Source organism: Hyperolius riggenbachi, chromosome 6 (assembly GCF_040937935.1).
Source record: "Hyperolius riggenbachi isolate aHypRig1 chromosome 6, aHypRig1.pri, whole genome shotgun sequence".
In the NCBI taxonomy this organism is placed as follows: domain Eukaryota; kingdom Metazoa; phylum Chordata; class Amphibia; order Anura; family Hyperoliidae; genus Hyperolius; species Hyperolius riggenbachi.
The window spans coordinates 246110824-246131243 of NC_090651.1; the positions used below are offsets into that span (position 1 = coordinate 246110824).

Genomic DNA, 20420 nt, shown 5'->3' on the forward strand with positions numbered 1-20420 from the left:
GACTTGTACTGGGGGCACATCTGACTACTGTGGAGGGGGCTTATACACAAGTCAATCACTTTCTCCTGGTTTCTGAGGGAAAAGTGGGTACCTCGGCTTATACTTTGATTGGCTTACATGCAAGTATATATAGTATATTATCTATGGACCATTCCATTCATTCTCAGCTGTGAGACTGTCACAGGACATTATATGTGGGTGGTGCTATAGCATGGAAATGTTAATGAGCATTTATGCATGTGGATAGGCATGTAAGCAGGTGGTGTAGAACAAGCCTATGGCTATGTGCTCCAGTGTGAGAATCTTTACTAGACCGGGCAGGTACTATGTACACTTTAGGACAACGGAAGTGGGATAGGCAGAGTGGATTTGTGGTATTGTTTTGAGGGCAAGTGGAAGTAATGTCAACTACACATGCATTACACTGGCAGTCATGACAGTCTGCACCAATGTGAGCTTTGCTTTTACAGTAGTATAACTGTCATGCTATGCTTCTGGTATTGGAGCTGGGGAGCACGTCATTAGCAACATAAAGAAACATGGTGAGTGAATGTGGCCTTTACTGAACTCTATTACTTTAGAGCAGAGTTCCCCAACCCTGTCCTCAAGGCACACCAACAGTACATGTTTTGCAGAAAATCACAAACCTGCACAGGTAAGGTAATTAGTGTCTCAGCAGAGCAGATTAGCTACTTCTGTGGATTTCCACAAAACATGCACTGTTGGTGGGCCTTGAAGACAGGGTTGGGGAACACTGCTAGAGTATTCAAGTTAATCTGTAGTGGAGGGCATGCTACTATACTGTATAATGTATATAATATGTGTTGCTGGAGGTGGGTTTTCAGTAGAGAACTGTATACATGTTAAGGGACTGGCGGCCATTACTGAACTGTCCATTTGCTGGGGTGGGGCTGACTGCAATTACTGTGTCCATAACTAAAGAGTATACAGTATATGCTGGCTGTAGTGCGGCTGCAATACATTATACTTAACGGTGTTATTTATGTAGTGATGTGTGAATCTGTAGAGTGCTAGGTGCAGCTGCTATATTTTCTGTTACGTAAAGATCGGGTTACTGTTGGCTGTGCAGCATAGCTGCATACTACTCATACAATTGTGTTTATGTACTTTAGAATGTGCAGTATGGTAGACCAGTACTGAACGGTTTGCCATCTAGCCATCCAGTCTCAACTTTGATGCTATAAACATGCCTGGAGGAGCAGGCCACTATCCTGGTTCTATATGTGGGAAGTGGGAGTGTTAATATACTGTATACAGTGTCCTCCCCAGGCTCTTTTAGCCGGGTGCTCCACCCGACTAGTTTTGGTGAGCACCCGGCTATCATTGGCTCACCTATGCTGTATGCAGAGTTGCTCACAGATGCACCAGTTCTGCATTCTCTCATCTCACCCGGCTACTTGGTCATGCCACCCGGCTACTATTTCATGTCACCCGGCTGGGAAAAAGATTCTGGGGAGAACACTCGTATATCATGGTGGCCTCTGTAGGGCCTGTACACAGGCCTGTGAGCAGTGATATTGTTTGTAATGGGAAGTCACATGGTAAGGACAGGAATCAACTTGAGTAAAATGAACGGGCCCCTACAGTGGTAGCCCTGACAGCCTGAGCCATTGGGAGTATAAACTGGACAGATTAGCACATACTGCTCTTCTTGAATTGTGCAGCATTTGGAGCAGTTGTGAGCCAAGAAATCCATTTGAGAAAGTGAGACAACCTGTATTTCGGGTTAATGTTTTGTCCACAGAGCCTGTAGCCAGTATAGCTCACAATATTCAGTACAGTACAAGAGCCTCCTAAAACAGGTATTAGCTTGAGAACCGTCCAATGTCATTACCCAAAATGTTACTAGATCACTACAGGCTCATGCACACAATGTGCGTTGCATTGAGTTGACTTGCTGCACATAGTGTGCATTGAACATGGTAACATGAAAGTCCATACACTCATTTTAACATTCCCAGTACAGCAGTGAGTTACTGAGCAGAGCATTTCAACTCGTAAGCAATTAAAACTCAGAAGTACATGCTATGCGTATTTCAGTGCATGGATCATGCAGATAAACCCAGCTGTATTAATTTGCTTCCTTTTCCCTCTATGTCCCTTCACAGTGGTTTAACAATGCAGTAAAACTCAAAAATGTGAAAATGCATGGAAATGTACAATATCTCCCTGACAAATTTATGCATTTTTACATACATTTTAAAGCATTTACTAGTGTGAATGAGACCCAAGCTGAATATGTGGAGCATCTGACAGATACATCACCAGGTGCTCTACATAGCAAACTGAATTCTGATGTGTACCGATTGATTCTGCCACTGCGCAGTTCTGTATTGCTTGATGCAGTACAAAACCACTGTTATTCTACCCACCCTCAGAGCTAAAATATTTTGCTGCCTCCCGTAAAAAATAGGGACTATCTTTTTCAAGATTACAGGCAGATTTTATCAAAATTATTAGCTTTGCATCTTGTCCACACAATAATATAACTACATTGAAACAACTGACTTGGAAAAATGTGTGGAAGACCAAAGTAAGCATAATGCCGATCATGTACTGAGATCTAGAACTCATCTAAAAAATAAAAAATCTACTGAAATCAAATCTGTGCAAAAGGTAGAGAGGAAATTGAAATTCAACAAATAAATTAATCTAAATTTTTAAAGTTCAGTCATAACAGTAGGTTAAGATCAAGTAGGGAACATAATCAGTTGATGTGCATCATAATACTTCATTCGGATATTTTTCTTTAAATAGTTACAGGTATGGCACTCTGCTTGAGAAGTGATGCTCAAACGCAAACATCTACACTCAAGACCCAAGTGCAGTTATTTAGCTGCCTAACTGCCAGCCTTCTGTCTGCTACACATTTGTTGGATACAAATAATATCAAAAGAAACAATCTTTTTATAAAATGTACATACTTGTGAGACTGATCGTTCCTTTGAAGCAGAACTGAAGATCATTTTAAAAAACAAACAGTTTCACTTACCTGGGGCTTCCGCAAGCCAAAAGCAGCCGTCCTGTCCCGGCACTGGTCCTCCACAATCCTCCGTTCCATTCAACTTGCAAGTCCAGGGGCCACTACGCCTGCGTAGCCCTGCCAAGCGTATCCTTTTTACGTGTTCCCATCTGCAATAGCGCTATTGCGGACTGGAACACGAAGAAGGATACGCATGGACAGAGCCACGCAGGCACAGTAGCCCAGCAGCAAAATGAAAAGTAGCTGGTGGCGGGAGAATTAGAGGATCGTGGAGGACCGGTGCGGAACAGGACTGCTGCTGGGGGCTTGCAGAAGCCCCTGGTAAGTGAAACTTTTTTTCCCTTCAACTATCTTCAGTTCCACTTTAAGTAGAAAAACATCTTGTAAACATTTCTCCTAAATTCTACACCACTCCGAATCTTGCCTCCCATGCCATCTTATTTCATTTCAGTTAAAACTCCCAATCTTGTCGCCTGTACAATCTTATTTTGCACATCAGTCACTCGTACTACGAAGTTTATCAAGACAAAAGTCACAGGACTAATCAATTTATGGAATTCTTACAATTACATGAAGTGCTGATAAACTACTCACCACCCCAGCATCGACAGCGCTCTTAACATCTCACAAATGCCAGCAACACATTAAAATTGTCCCAAATGACTAGACCGATAAATAAATCCGTGTCAAGCATGATTCTTGAGATGACATGGTGGGAACAAGAGCTGTACAGATGTGTTGCTCTAGTATACAATGGCGATGCGCACTACTGCTATGGGAAGGGGAAGACGGCCAACGGCACAGCACATGATGAAGCAGCAATCAGCAGCTGCGCAAGAAGGTGCACAGCAGTTATTTTAAAAAAAGATGTGCCAGACCTTTAATAGACCTTGGTAGAAATATGTATTCTTGTTCGAGACAGCCCCAACTCACTACCTTGGCTGGGTTCAATCTAGTGTCTAGCTTTGGAGGAATACGAAATATTGTGCAATAAACTTGCATGTAAAAAAACAAAAACAAATCAGTTGTGTTTTTTTTATCTTAAAAACTTAGACAAACTGAATACAAAGTGTAAACTGTATTAAAGTTGTGCTTAATCATTGATATTTTGTACATTTCACCCGTGTGACTTGGTTTTCAGGTCTAGTGGGTAATTTAGACTCACCTGTGTGCCCAGCCAACTCACGGCTCACCCGAACATTTCCTTCACGAGTTTTCAGATTGTAAATTGAACAAATGTTATCAAGACCACCACAGGCCACATAGTTTCCAGAGGGAGCATATGCACAGGTCATCACCCAAGAAGAGCGCAGGGGAATTGCATGAACCTAGGCCAAGATGTGAAAAGAAAGAATAACTCAGGAGCAAAAATAATAAAGGTTTCCATTAATTCTCAAGTAAGCAGTAAATCATGTCATATTAGCCATCCATCACTCAATAATAGGAGGCATTTCCAGCTTTTGATGTGCTGATCATCAAATGTTGGTCAGTGTTAAAAAAAAAAACTAAACTACTGAACATTTTTTTTTTTTTTTTAAATCTCTTGGTCTTGTTTGATTATTGTACTTTAAAATGCTGCCTGCCTTAAAGAACATCTGTTGCTGGGATAAACAAGGTACCAAGGTACTTAAAGGCTGAGTTTATGTGATCTTTTTTGGGGGGGAAGGGGGGGGGACCCAAATTCACATAGGAACATATGCTAATAGGAAAGTTTCCATTACAAAAAATTAGCATATTTGTTATTTCCGTGTGATAATTTGCATGAGATTTCTCGCATGTAAAAGACACAAGCATGTAGTGTAAACTCAGCCTGAAAGGGTCTTACTGTATATTCCTGCGTATAAGACTACTTTTTAACCCTTGAAAATGTTCTGAAAAGTTGGGGGTCTTCTTATACGCCGGGTGTCATTGATGCGGGGTGATACGCCCTCTCATGTTACCGCCTCTCAGATCTCCCTGCTGAGGGAGCGCAATCTATTCTTCCATACCGCTCTGATAAACAGGTAGACAAGGAGAGCTGACCAGTCTACTTAAGTAGAGTTGACCAATGCAACAAGTCAATTGACTATATACTGTTATATACTGGCTGGTAACACATACAGTACAGCACCAGTATCTGTTCATACACAGCACCAGTACATGATTTTTTTATTTTTATTTGGTGTGCGTTGGAAATGGGGTAGTCTTATACGGCGAGTATATCGCAAACTCTATATTTTAACTGGAAAAGTTGGGGGATCGTCTTATACGCCGGAATATACGGTAATTACATAAACTGGACAATACTACTTTCCACACGGCCAGGCAGAAAGACTAAAAGCTTAATAGAAATGGTTTTCTACTTATTTTCTGTGCCTGTGATAATCTCTTGAGATAACAGGAAAAAAAAACAATTTACCTTCTATAAGGAGGAAAGAAGAAGTTGAAAATAGTGCACGTTAAGGGCCTATACACACTGGCTGCGTTTTTAAATCGCAAGTCCCTTTGAAAAAATATTACAAATCGTGATGACCTGTACACAGTGGTATCATGTGTTTTTAGAAACACAATCGCAGTGACTGCTGCGCTTTTAAGGGCTGCGCTTAAACACATAAAAAACAATTTTCATTGCGTTTAGGTTCATCAGAAAACCAGGAAAAGACAGCTTCAGCAAAATCTCATATGCACAAAAATTGCAAGTAGAATTTTGATTAAAAAGCGCAATTGCATCACACTGCGTTTGCCGATTTTCAGTGTATAAAGGCCCTAAAAGGTATTTTAACTTTAAAACAAGATATATACTTTAAAATGTGTAAGATGTAGTTTACAGTGCATTTTACTATGCCACAAATGTACCTTTCCTCTGGGTAGAGGCCACTTGCAGTAGGTATCAGTGTGGCAATTCAACCGGTTATGCCTGGTACACACCATGCAATTTCCCATCAAATAGACGGGTCAAAGCCATTATTTGTCAGATTTCTGATTTTTTTTTAATCATTTTCCATTCACTTCTATACAAAAGCCTTCAGAAAAATGATTGCAATTCTGATCGGACCTGACGGAAATAATTGATTTGACCCGGCTACCTGACGAGTAATTGCATTGTGTGTACCAGCCATTAAGCTCGGCACACGTGCTAGATTAAACTTGGCTGAGAATCTAGCGTGTACAGTAGCCCCCATGACATCGCCTAAAGAACTGCTCTCATCCCGCCTACTGGTGGCCACTGTGTCATGCACCGCACGTTGTCCTTCATAGCCCGTTGCTAGGCTAGAGACATGTGTACCACTAAACATTGTCTGAAGGATCAGGTCCCTATTCCTGAAGGCAACAATACATGTGTACCACGCTTAAGCCTTGCACAAATGCTAGATGAAATGCTACCAATAACTACCACCTCTGCCAAGAATCTAGCGCAAAGCGGCTCCCCAAAGTCTCAGCCAGTGATCAGATTGGTGGTTCGATTTGGCCAAGCACTGGCTGAGAGCATTATTCTAAGAGGAATGCACAAGGAGCGCCCACAATCAGCCCCCCCCACCTCATAGGCAAACAGGGGGGGGGGGGGGGGGGGGGGAATTACAGCTGTCCAGAATCCCCCTCAGACCAGGGCTAGTGCTGTGTCTGGGGACAGGCACAAGTTGAGACACCAGAATATCTGCAGGCATCCTGCAACTCACAGCACTGCCCCCTTTCTTTCCCAGCCCGCTATAGTTGACTGTCAGAAATAATTGTCAGATCCTGTCAGTCGGAAAGGAAATTGCATTATGTGTACCCAGCATGGTGTCCTACCATATTATACTGTATTGTGCGTGGCTGAGGGAGACTTTTCAGGAATCCCTCCCTTGAAAATCCTGGGTTTGCCCCTGCACCTCCCCAGCAAGGAGTCTGTACAGCTTCAGCCCAATGTCAAAGGGATAGAGTCCTGACCATTCTCTGGCGATATTGCTTATACCAGTGTACAAGGCTTTACTGACAGGTTTCAGACTAGCATATCTCTTCACAGGAGACTCAAAAAGATTTAATGTTCAAAAGCAGACAGATTGGCAGGAGCACAGTCCAACGGCAGAATAGTGGCACATGCAACTTATAGGTCCTTTCCGTGATTCAGCCAAAAACGGCACCGAAATTTGGGAGCATTACAAAGCGCTATACACTAGTCAATCATTTTTTCCTGGTTTCTGAGGGAAAAGTGGGTACCTCTGCTTATACACAGGTCGGCTTATACTAGAGTATATATGGTAAACTACAAACACCCTGTAGCTCCAGTAATTTCAGTAAATATGCTAGTAAATCAACAGGTGTGACAGAACTGACTGCTTGAATAGAAACCTTTAAAGGTACAATTATACATTTCAAACCAGCTTAACTAGGAGAGAGAGAGAGAGAGAGAGAGAGAGAGAGAGAGAGAGAGAGAGAGAGAGAGAGAGAGAGAGAGAGAGAGAGAGAGAGAGAGAGAGAGAGACAGAGAGAGAGACAGAGAGAGAGACAGAGAGAGAGAGACAGAGACACACATACATCTAGTGCAATATGACCATATTTTAACAAACGTTCACTTTTTTGTCATTTAGCAGCATTGTTAAAACACACAAAACCATCCTGGTGCAAGAATCCGCAGAATCATTTTATAAGAAAAGAAGACATACAGGTTATACTGTCTAAACCAGACTGCATTCTAATGCTACAGAAAGGTGGGATAAGAATGTAAATATCGACTTATGACAACACACATGAAAGAATGAAGCTGGACAGAGCCTGGCCTTTGCTGAAACATCTAAAGGCAGTAACAGCACACCGCGGTGTTATGGGCAATAGGACTTGCATAACATCTTCATAAGCGAGCTACATAACCTGTTACAGCTGCAAAGGCAGAACTGTGCCAGGAGACGGCACTCAGCAACAGGTTTTATAAGCAGTTTTAAAGTGGAATATTTTACAACAACATGAAATACATTAATAGTGAGCTACAAAGAAGTGCAAAAATTGGAGAAAAGAAGTCAGATGCTTTCTTCCTATACAGGCAGTGTGTGTGAGTGTTTTCCTTCATTAGCCAATGTCAAACAAGGGCCAGTTCACACGGATATCTAAACTGCATTAAACGGCAACCACAGCGATCATCTAAACGCAGTCCATTCAAGTGAATGGACAGACGCTGGCACAATTGTTTACCATAGTTTGTGCAAAGCCAGGCTTGATTCCATCATTTTCCATCTCGTGCCATTCTGACCAGCTAGCCACAGCACTTCTGTGTTCCCCTGCGGGGATTAAGATGCAAAGCATTTGCTGAATGCTACACAAGGTTGCCAAATGCTTTCCTGGTCGCTAGCAGAAAAGCATTTGAGAGACTGAGCAACTGGTTCACCCATCTAAACCAGCCTTTAAAGGGGAATGTAGGAGTTTCAATATTTTCATAACTTTTTGCATCAGTATAAAAGTAAAAAAAATAAAACCGTTTTGGGCACATCACGGTGTAAGTAAGAGTGTCGCTTTGCTGTTGCAGTGAATACTAAGGACCCTGCGTTTGAATTCAATAGTCAGTGCACTCGCGTTTTGCCGATTGCAAGGGCAACACGATAACACTCCTATCCCATCGGTGCGCTTTGCTGTAGTGCCGGAAAGCGCTGCATTTGTGGGCTTGCGTTTGACTGCTAGAGCAGCCAACTGCAAGCGCTGCTAAATGGGGAAAAGCACACGAGAAAAATTGCAATTGCATTGCAGCAATCACGGTTCAGTGGAAAAGTAGTCCAACACTGCAAAAGCTAAGTGTCCAGATCGTATGACTAACTAGTACTTTTACAAAACAAGGCCCTTGTACTTACAAAGCTTTGTCATGTAACTCGGCACACTGGACTCCAAAAATATTAATGTGTGCGCAATCTAGATCTCAAATGATCAAAACCTTTCTCAAAAAAAAGGTAGCACAAATAAAAATGGAAAAAAATAAGCAGACTTATCCTCAGCAGTCTGTTTCTCATTTAACAATAACCTGAAAACATCCAAATACTGAGCTAGCCAGCATCACTCCCCCAGAGCCTGCTGTTCACAACTCACCTGAAGCAGCTCAAGATATCGTGTTAATGGAAGTCCTTGATTGGCACAAAAAAGTACAAATGTATTTGCTAAGCTGTTGTATTTAGATCAGTGCCAGCAGGTGGGCATTTTAAAATGTACAGATTTTACAAGCTTAATCTGTAGAGAGAAAAGAACTAACTTTTCTAATTAGGTTCCCAATTATGAAATATACCGCAACACATCTTCCAAAAGGGCCTCCATGCTCTGCCGCTTGTAATTAGAACTATGAAGTGGTAAAGAGCAGCTGCCATAACACATGTTCTGCAATAAAACTACCTGCTGAAAGTGAACTTGCACAAATCAGAACACTATGCAACCTGCCAAGCTACCTTAGCTGAAAAATGAATTGCAAGTCTATGGTGCCAGAGTCACACCCCTGCCAAACTACATAGCAAAGTAAGCCCTGGGGCTTCCTGTGTCCCTTGAATGAATGTGCAGTGTGTTATATTGTGCATCTGGCTCTTTGTATTTGGAGAAGCATCAGAGTGCAGTCTGACTACACAAGCCCACACCTTAAACTTACAGCAACTAATAAAACTAGCTCTAAACACTGCAGTTGTGTGGAAATTTCAGAGAGCTTTCTGTGCTTGAGCCCTAGAGGGCAATTCCCATCAGACACTTTTTGCAAGGACTTTCGTTTTTGCCGTTTTCTTGTGGAATTCCCCTTGGTCCTCCTCTTTCTTATTTGTTAAACGTACTAAACAGCTAACCTTCAAATCAGACGGGACTATAAACAGTGGAGGTATCCAAAATATATAGAAAAATAAAAGTAAATATTGGATTACCTCCTTAAATGAACACGCAGCTGCTAAGCCGCAGTGTATTAGCACTTTCTGACATTTTACGGATTTATCTCCTATTTCAAAGCAATAAGCATAAAAATGGCAGAATAGTGCATGGATGCCTCTCCTATTTACACTGGCTCTAGTATGTGACTGGAAGAAAATAAGATGGTAGGAAGCAGTAACTGGTAGGGCAGGAAAACTAGTGAGGGATGCTGAGGCAGGAGCCATGTGTGAAAGAACAGCTCTAGTCAGCATGATTGTTGCCAGGAACCGGGAATACACCATTTTCAAATCCATTTAGCGCTCTAATTGATAAAAGTATCAAATCAATCAATGTAGTAACCAAGCAGCTTGGGGTGACCCAAAACCACAAAGTATAGGGGGACTAAAAGACCAAAAAGCCTGCCTACTAAAAAGCAATGCTTAGGGTGGTTTGCCTTCTTAAAACCGATGGAATTTGCGATTATTCAGCTTCAAGTGGACATCTGTGGTTACCCATAATGCACCGCTACTGAATATGCAAATCTCTTTATGCCCCAGAAGCCAGGCTTAGATCCAGAACCACTGGTGTATAGCAAGCCTATTGCTTTAAATTCTACAGAGCCACACCAACCCCACACGTAGACAGTTTTAGATTTCTGGTCCTCCACAGTACAAGGCAGGAATTGATCTGGCTCTTTGGGATAGGGTGTTAATCAGTAGAACAGATTAACCAAGCAGCACGGGGTGACCCAAACCACTAGGAAAGTATAGGACTAAAAGACCAACCCTCCTACTAAAAAGCAATGCTTATGGTGGTTTGCCTTCTTAAAAAGGAAGGAATCATTGAAAAATTGTGTTAGTTTAGTTTTGGGAGGTAGGTCTACCACTACTTGAGCTGGTGCGGCTCGATTGATAAGATCTGACAGGTCGGATCTTGCTACCGCCGATTCCCTGCGAGGGGACAATGGCAAGGATTTGAGCGGAAGATAAGCAGCGCCGGCGGGGACAAGCGGGGAATCGAATGCGGGGACGCGGAAGAGGGGATCCGGCGGCTAATGGAGCCGCATCTACCAGTGTAGATGGGGCTTTACAGATGGCTATACTGGTCGCAGGAGGGCAGCCCACAAAAACATGTTAAATATTCAAGGCTTCTAATTAAGAATACTAAAAGCTGCTATAGAAGCTTTAATCACACTATCTGGTTATTACAGCAAATATTATGCGAGGAAATAAAAGTATGAAGCAACGCCTGTAACAGCCGGTCTGCTCAGTGGCTACTGTGCTAAGCAAAGCATGATTTTATTAGCTACTCCACTTTAAGAAAACCATGCTGTACACTACAGAGCATTTTTATACTGCAGTGTTTGGCTCTCTTTGGACCACCTCAGCCTAACCTCAATATCACTGCAGTAGAACTGTAAACATGAAATCCAAGCTAAGCACTTTGAAGCCCAGGCAGCTCTTGAAAGCTCAGCTGTGTCGATAGATACAGGAAGTAACTGCAAACCACAAATAAAGGAGGTCATGAACTCTGCTGCATCAATTAACCCAATCACGAATGCCAGGAAGGAGAGAAAAGCTGCTCAGCTAGAAATACCACATTAGAGCTGCAGCAGCACAGGCATGGATTACAGCTGGAACAATTTTCTGCAACAAGCGCATCCATCAGTCAAGGTAGTGTGAACCAACACAGATGAAGAGCAGTTTAAAATGATGTATGCTTGTCTAAACTAGCAAGGATTTCTCTTCAATCTGGGCAGCTTGTTCCTGGCCGAGAAGATGGCACTTTTCCTGATCTGGGTAACCATGTACACTGTTCTCAAAATGACACAGGGTACAGTTACCTTCACCAGTGGAGTTTACATAACTACAGGTTTACTTTACAGCACCATTTGTTTTTCTGTATCCCTCAGCCATAAATCATAAGAGCAGTGCTGCAGGAAGAGATGAGTTAAGCCAGGCTGCCTTACAAAGCTGCCAGAAGCTGCACATGACATCAGTGAAAATTTCAACACCATTTCCCCAAAATAAACTATGCGGATGTATGGGCTGAAGACTTAAAGGGGAAGGTCCTAAAGTGAATCTGAATAGTAAGCGAATGACATTACAGCAGGCACCATAAAATGACATCTTGCACTGTGAGCCTGTCCCTCCTCCCAAGTCAATAGTCATAGACTGGGAAAACTGTGTACAGCCAGCTCCCTCCACCTAAACTGGCTTGTTTTAATTCAACTTGTCTGACCAAACTGGCACTACAATGTGTGCTTATAGAGTAAGGCTGCTTTGAAGGAAGGGTTCTTTTTAATTTGCATGATAACGGATAAACAAGGAAAATAGATGCAGTTACTTTGGTGCTCATATTAAACTAAGCCTAGGTAGACTTATTGCCCAATTCTACCACTTGTTAGCCTGGTAAGTTGGTGGCCGTAATCTCGACTGTCCAAAGAGGCAGACAAGCCTCATGTCTTAACCACTTGCCGACCGCCCACTACCTATGGGCGGCAGCAAAGTGGCACCCCCAGGACAGCGTAACGCCGAGAGGCGGCGGCTCCTGGGGGACTGAATTGCCGGGGATCGCGCGCATCCGCCGGCATTAGGCTCCGCCCACCCGCTGGCTGTTTAGAAGCGCCGGCGGGTTGTTAACCCCTGATCTGCCGCATAGAAAGCGCATAATATGCTTTGTAATTTATACAAAGCGTATTATACAGGCTGCCTCCTGCCCTGGTGGTCCCAGTGATCGAGGGACCACCAGGGCAGGAGGCAGCCCAACTAGTAAGCACACAAACTCAATGATCCTACCCCCCCCCCCCCAATCGCCCACAGCATCCCTCAGACCCTCCCCCCTTCCTTGATCACCCTCTCAGACCACTGTTTGCACCCAATCACCCATCAATCACCCCGTCACTATCTGCCAACGCTATATTTTAGATTAGGTCCTAAACTGCCCCATGGGGGCTCATGATCACCCCCCCACACCCTCAGAGCCTCCCCAGACCCCCCCACCCCCCAGTGTACTGTATACATCTATCCTCCCCTGTAATCACACCGTCACCACCTGTCAGTGCCACCTGTCAGATCAGACCCTAACCTGCCCCTTGCAGATCACCCACCCACACCCTCAGATCGCCCGCAGACCCCAGGGCTGTGGAGTCGGTCCAAAAATCCACCGACTCCGACTCCTCAGTTTAGGATTCCACCGACTCCGACTCCTCTAATTTGCATATTACAATTTTGTTGATTAAAAGTATGTAACATGAAATTCGTCTCTTAACTGCCAACGCTTAGGAATTTTACAAGACAACTGAAGTGAGAAGAATATGTAGACTACTATATATATTCCCTTTAGACTAAAACTAGTCCTTGGTAAGAGTACTTGTAAAAGGTACAAACCGGAACAAAGAACATCTATCAGGCCCTAGGCAATGTAAGTGTGGGTACATGTAAGAATGATGTGCAGGTACTCTGCAGGGGAATGAGGAGATTATTCCTCTATTACACATTCTTCATGCACAATCTGAACAAGGTTTATGGGTGACAGACAACACCTCTGTGTTCAATGTGCACAGCATTCTCAGTGGATTCCCTGCAGGTCTGTGGGGAGTGCATATGTAGAGTATAGTACTACTGTGTAACAAAGTAAACCTGAGACAGAAGAAATTAAAGTTTTATACAGACCTGGGGCTTCCTCCAGCTGCCTTCAGGATAATCAGTCCCTCGTTGTCCTCCTCCACTACCTGGATCTTCTGCTATGAGTCCAGGTACGAGTCCAGGTACTTGAGCCAGTCTGGTGTAGTGCGCATGCACACACTCCGCCGCCGGGAGCATACTACACCTGCGCAGCACTATTGCGCAGGTGCAGAACGCTTCTGGCTGTGGGAGCGGCACGTGGCTGGACTGCGCTGACTAGCTGAATTACCGGGACTCATAGCAGAAGTTCCAGGTGGTGAGGGAGGACAGCGAGGGACTGATTAGCCTGAAGGGGGCTGGAGTAAGCCCCAGGTATGTATAAAACTTTTCTTTTCATCCTTCTCAGGTACCCTTTAATTTGTAGTCACCAAACCAAATTTTAACAACATATCAAATTATTTGATTTCATCAGCAAAGAGAGTGCATACATTTGCATAAATCAGCATCAATGCAGAATTATTTCCATCTCATTGACCATCTCTATTAGTGACACAGCTACACATCAGGCTTTATTCTTACAGCATAGATGTTATGTAGTATATATAAGAGATTCCTGTGTACACATATATACAGTCACAATCAGATATGTATATCTGACCTTAAAAATACGGTGACTGCTTTACTGAAGCAGCACAAGTAACTAATTTTGATTGGTTTATTTCATTTTTGTGGACTAAGCACAGCTATTACTATATATATATATATATACATACATATACACACACACATACATTATTTTCAATGACTATTATCTGAGAAATAGAACATTATCATATTTTCTATTTTAATTACAGTTACAAATTCATTAGTAGTCGGAGCCGGTGCATTTTTTCCCGACTCCGACTCCAGGCACCCAAAATTGCCCGACTCCACGACTCCGACTCCACAGCCCTGGCAGACCCGCCCTCAGATCACCTCCCAAGTGCATTGTTTACATCTGTTCTCCCCTCTAATAACCCACTGATCACCCATCACCCCCTGTCACTGCTACCCATCAGATCAGACCCCAATCTGCCCCTTGTGGGCACCTACAACCCACCCACACCCTCAGACCCCCCTTATCACCTCCACAGTGCATTATTTACATCTGTTCTCTCCTCTAATCACCCACTGATCACACCTCAATCACCCCCTGTCACCGCTACCCATCATATCAGACCCTCATCTGCCCCTTGTGGGCACCCAATCACCCGCCCACACCCTCAGATCGCCCTCAGACCCCCCTCCTCATCACCTCGCCAGTGCATTGCTTGCATCTATTCTCCCCTCTAACCACACCCTGATCACCTATCAATCACCCCGTCACTGCTACCCATCAGATAAGACCCTAATCTGCCCCTTGCAGGGACCCAATTACCCACCCACACCCTTAGATCGCCCTCAGACACCCCCCCCCCCCCCCCCATCACCTCCCCAGTGCATTGCTTGCATCTATTCCCCCCTCTAATCACACCCTGAGACACCCATCGATCACCTCCTGTCACCCCCTAGCACACCTACCCATCAGATCAGGCTCCAATTTGCCCCGTGTGTGCTCCTGATCACGCGGCCAAACCCTCAGACCCCCTTCCGATCACCTCCCCAGTGCATTGATTGCATCTATTCCCCTCTAATCAACTCCTGTCACCCCCTAGCACTCCTATCCATCAGATTAGGCCCTGAGGGTTTGGCCGAGTAATCAGAAGCCCCCTGCAGGCTTCTCATCACCCAGCCAAACCCTCACCTGCCCCACCAGAGTGACCAAATTTTTTTTCTGATCACTGCTGGTCTCTATGACTTAATTGTGGCTGAGACCAACTGTTATGCCACACAATACGCAACCGCCATTCCAAGACGCTAACATGCCCAGCCTTTTCGGTGGAAACCACTCCAAGTTTCCAAACTTAACATTTTTTAGGGCCTTGTCCTTAACATGGGACTAGTCAAAAAGAATGTATTGCGGTCCTATTGGTCTACGCACCCAATACATCACATGCCCATGTTCTCTGCTGCCATGTCCAGGTCACGATTTGAGAACATCCTGCGCTTCCGTGCCAATACAACCTGTCATCTAAGAGGTCACCCTGTTTATAACCGGTTCCACAAAATTCGGCCCCTCATAGACCACCTGTCAGCAAAATTTGCAGATGCTTATACCCCTGAACAGTCATTTTGAGACATTTGGTTTCTAGACTACTCCTCACGGTTTTGGTCCCCTAAAATGCCAGGGCAGAATAGGAACCCCACAAGTGACCCTATTTTAGATAGAGGTGCCAGGCTATGTACCGGACCGCATTGGTGATATGCTCCTATTTATTGCCCGAGGAAGTGGGATATACCCGCGAAACGCGTTGCACCTTTTTCGGAGTATGTAAATAAACTGATTTTTGCTTAAAACAGCAATTTTTGTGTCTGTTTTAGAGGGGTAAGTCCACCGCTACCTACTTCATTTTATCCATTTTAAAGAAATATTGTTTTTACCCTGTTGGCGCCTCTGTACTACTTTTGCCATTTTAGAAAGAAGACACCCAAAGGTATTCCATAAGGTGTATGGTGAGTTCAAAGATGATTTTTTTTGTCACAAGTTAGTGAGAAATGACAGCGGAAATTGATTTTTTTTTTTCCAGTAACTTGTGAAAAAAAAAAATAAAAAAAAAAAATCTGTGAACTCACCATACTCCTAACGGAATACCTTGGAGTGTCTTCTTTCTAAAATGGGGTCACTTGTGGGGTTCCTATACTGCCTTGGCAATTTAGGGGCCCTAAACCATGAGTAGTCTAGAAATCAAATGCCTCAAAATGACCTGTGAAATCCTAAAGGTACTCATAGGATGTTGGGCCCCTTAGCGCACCTAGGCTGCAAAAAAGTGCCACACGTGGAATCGCCGTACTCAGGAGAAGTCGTATGTGTTTTGGGGTGTATTTTTACACATACCCATGCTGGGTGGGAGAAATCTCTCTGTAAATGGACAATTGTGTGTAAAACAAAAAACCCATTTACAGAGATATTTCTCCCACCCAGCATGGGTATGTGTAAAAATACACCCCAAAACACATACTATTTCTCCTGAGTACGGCGATACCACATGTGACTTTTTTGCAGCCTAGGTGCGCTAAGGGGCCCAAAGTCCTATGAGCACCTGTAGGCTTTACAGGGGTGCTTACAATTTAGCACCCCAAAGTGCCAGGACAGTAAACACCCCACAAATTACCCCATTTTGGAAAGTAGATACCCCAAAGTATTCAGAGAGGGGCATGGTGAGCCCGCGGCAGATTTAATTTTTTTGTCACCAGTTAGCAGAAATGGAAACAAAATATTTTTGTCACAAAGTGTCATTTTCCGCTAACTTGTGACAAAATAAAATCTATGAACTCACCATGCCTCTTCGTGAATACTTTGGGATGTCTTCTTTCAAAAATGGGTCATTTGGGGGGTATTTATACTATCCTGGAATTCTAGCACCTCATGAAAAATGACAGGTGCTCAGAAAAGTCAGAGATGCTTCCAAATGGGAAAATTCACTTTTTGCACCATAGTTTGTAAATGCTATAACTTTTACCCAAACCAATAAATATACACTTATTGGATTTTTTTTATCAAAGACATGTAGCACAATAAATTTGGACAAAAATATAGAAATTTTACTAAAAAAAAAAACTCCTTTAACAAAATTCATGTCCTTTTTTGATGAATATAATAAAAACTAAAAATCACAGCAGCAATCAAATAGCACCAAAAGAAAGCTGTATTAGTGACAAGAAAAGGAGGTAAAATTCATTTAGATAGTAGGTTGTATGACCGAGCAATAAACAGTTGAAGTTGCAGTGGTCTGAATGGAAAAAAAAAAGTGTCTAACCACTTAAAGGGAACCAAAGACGAACAATAGTGAAAAATGAAAATCTTTTATACATACCTGGGGCTTCCTCCAGTCCCATAAGCCTGGATCGCTCCCACGCCGCCATCCTCCGCTTCCTCTATCGCCGCTACCGGGTCCCGTCACTTCCGGCGGATGCAGACAATTAGCCGCATGCACAGGGGCTCCCTCCATACCCGTACGCATGCGGCTGCGCAGTGTGGTGCCGCACGCGTAAGGGTATGGAGGGAGTCCCTGTGATGCGGGTAATTGGTCGCGTCCGACGGCGGAAATGACGGGACCCGGATCCAGGCAGCAGGTATGTATAAAATCTTTTATGTATTTTGTCTCTGGTTCTCTTTAAGGACTGCAGTCACAAAACCCCTTAAGGACTAAAGTCTATGTTTAGACATGTTTTTATATTGCATTCATAAAAATGTTAAATAAGTTACACTTTTTTTTATAAAAAAAAGATTGCGGTTTTTGCATAATAAGTAGTAAACTACCTGCTGCATCAGTTTAGATAAAGGCCGCTCCACACTGCTTGCACTTCGTGATGCCCTGTACAGAGTGGTGCGATCAGTTTCCGGCCCAATTGAAGTGCATGCTGCTAGCAACAGAAGGCAGCACACAAACTGATGAGGAAATGCAGGTTCTCAAAAAGGTGTCACCCCAGATCACAGTTACAATGAGCAGGGCAAGTGCACAGACACCAGACATGCTCAATGTAGTCAGAACAACAAATCCAAACATTAATCACCTCCTGTGAGGAGCAATTAAAGGAACCTGAGATGCATGCCCCCATAAAATCTACATACCTGGGGCTTCCACCTGAACCAACTGTAGGATTTTTCAAGGCCAGTTGCGGGCGAACAGAGCAAGAAGTGGACGCCGTGGGAGCAATCAGGCTGGAGGAAGCCCCAGGTACATATATTTTATGGTGGGGGGCCCATCTCTGGTACACTTTAAGGGAAAGGCTGGATTTTTTTCTTTATGTGGTTGATAGGACAAATTTACAGATGTAAGATCCACTGCAGTTAGTTTAATACAGTAACTAGAGTTCCTTTGGACAATATAAGTAGAAACAAGCAGGAAGATCACTCACCTCCCCATTACTATGGTGCTTCCTAGCCAACCCTCCACCAGACAGCAAACCTGAACTTATGCATACTAGTCTCCAGCACACTGTGTGAATGTATAAAATCCGCAAGCTTTAGGCTGGTTTCACAGTGGGACATTAAAGTCCCACGTTACAGCAGCCAGTAACACAGCCTAACTCACAGCACTGTAAAATCAATGTGCTGTTCACAGTGCACACGTTGTGTTAGGGTATAACGCTGCACATTAAATGAAAGTGCAGCATGCTGTATGTTATACCCCTACAGAGCTGCATTAGATTGTTTGCACATGCTCAGTGACTAGCCACATGGCTAATATTCACTGCACTGTGGTGACTCGTGAGACTCGTAGTGTTGTCCGGATCATGAACGAATCGTTCATTTGATCCGGATCTTTTTGTGAGTCATCCGGATTACCGCAATGAAAGATTCGGTTCACAGTGGATGTCTGTCTGGGAGAAACAGGAACATACAGAATGTACAGTGCAAGGAAAGTCCTGTCCTGCTAGTCATTTTTCCCCCAGTCTGATTCCCTAGTAAAATGATTCAAATGATTTGGTTCAAAGATCAGGATCTTTTCGATGATCCGATTCGAATGATCCGAATCCTTAAAAAGATCCGGATTTCCCATCACTATCCTGGAGCGGCTGCTTTGAGAGCTGAATAACGTGCTCAATCTGACGTCCAACTTCAACACCACCACGCCTTGCATTAGGGGCACGTTATGCGACCTTAACGTCCCCTAAAACGCAACATCTTGGTGTGAAACCAGCCTCAATGGAACCGCCCGAAAGACCGGTAAAGCAGTAGACGCATATCAGACGCAAAGCCTTTAGCTATGACTAAATACCTTACATGTCAAATGCGTCAGCTGGTGTACCTTTTTTTGCAAGTGCCAATAAAAAAAAATAAAATAAAAAAAGTTTGAACTTATGTATACAAGCCCGCAGCACACTGAATGTATAAAATCCGCAGTTTCTTTGGGTCTGAAATAACCGTAAGCTGAATTGTGCTTGGCCGTTGCAGACTACTGTCCATCACCTTGCTTTTTTTGCCCGATGATTACCACTTGCTCCAGTGGCCAATGGCAAAAGGTATAGTTCTTCCAATTTAGAGACTGTCAATGTAACAAAGCAGGACCGGTAGCTTGCCTTATTGGATAGGCAATAGAAACCTTGAGAATGCCATTTTGTGCCAGCACTGCAGACTTCAATGTTGCAGTGTGTGCATTCTCAAAGCCTTGTCAGCACAGCAATCTGAAGTGTTAACTTGAAGAAGAAAAAAAAAAAAAAAGCTCAACTTAGTGGAATTATCACCCGATTCTATTCTCAAGCGCTTTGTAGTAAACTCAAAACTAATGCAATATTGTGCTAGTCTGACCAACAATTAATTGAGCAGTTTACTTTGTGTTACGCACCTTGTTTGTGGTATAGCTGTCCCAGATGATAAGCTTGCCATCCTGGGAGGCACTAACTAGCAGCCTGTTTGATAAAAGGAAGTAAAATATACAAATTAACTCCAGAATATGTTGGTGGTACTATAAAGTCGCATTAAAAATGCAAACATTTATTCTTTCAAAAAAATCAAAAGAAAAAAAAAGGAACAAATTATTCAGTCCCATTTTTAACCATTTATAAAGCACCAACATAGTACACCGCACTGTACACTAGATATAGTAGACATTTAAACACGAAACAATGTAACGGATTACAGTGATAAACCATGCACAAAATCGGGATGTAACAATGGTGCACAGGTATAAATATAGCAGACAAGTGACTGAGTCCATATAGTGGCGGATAGGGAAGGCCAGAAATGCCGATTGAGATTTTTTTTGCAGAATCCGCTGTTTTGCAGATGTACGCTATTATGCATAATGTGCATTTCTGATTGGCAACCATGATAAAATTCCACATTCTCTGATTGGCCTAAAATTTCCAAGCCTTGTGATTGGCCTACAAAT

At 43.3% G+C, this 20420-nt stretch overlaps 1 protein-coding gene across 3 annotated transcripts in view; it reads right to left on the bottom strand.

The window, feature by feature from the left end:
- Positions 1 to 20420, bottom strand: part of GNB1 (G protein subunit beta 1) — a 137224-nt gene that overhangs the window by 23816 nt on the left and 92988 nt on the right. For all 3 annotated transcript variants that reach the window (XM_068240644.1, XM_068240646.1, XM_068240645.1), the window contains exons 5-6: positions 19875 to 19938; positions 4170 to 4332 (exon numbers count right to left, since the gene is read on the bottom strand). In XM_068240644.1, the coding sequence (XP_068096745.1) occupies positions 4170 to 4332; positions 19875 to 19938 (227 nt within the window). The remainder of the gene's footprint in view (positions 1 to 4169; positions 4333 to 19874; positions 19939 to 20420) is intronic.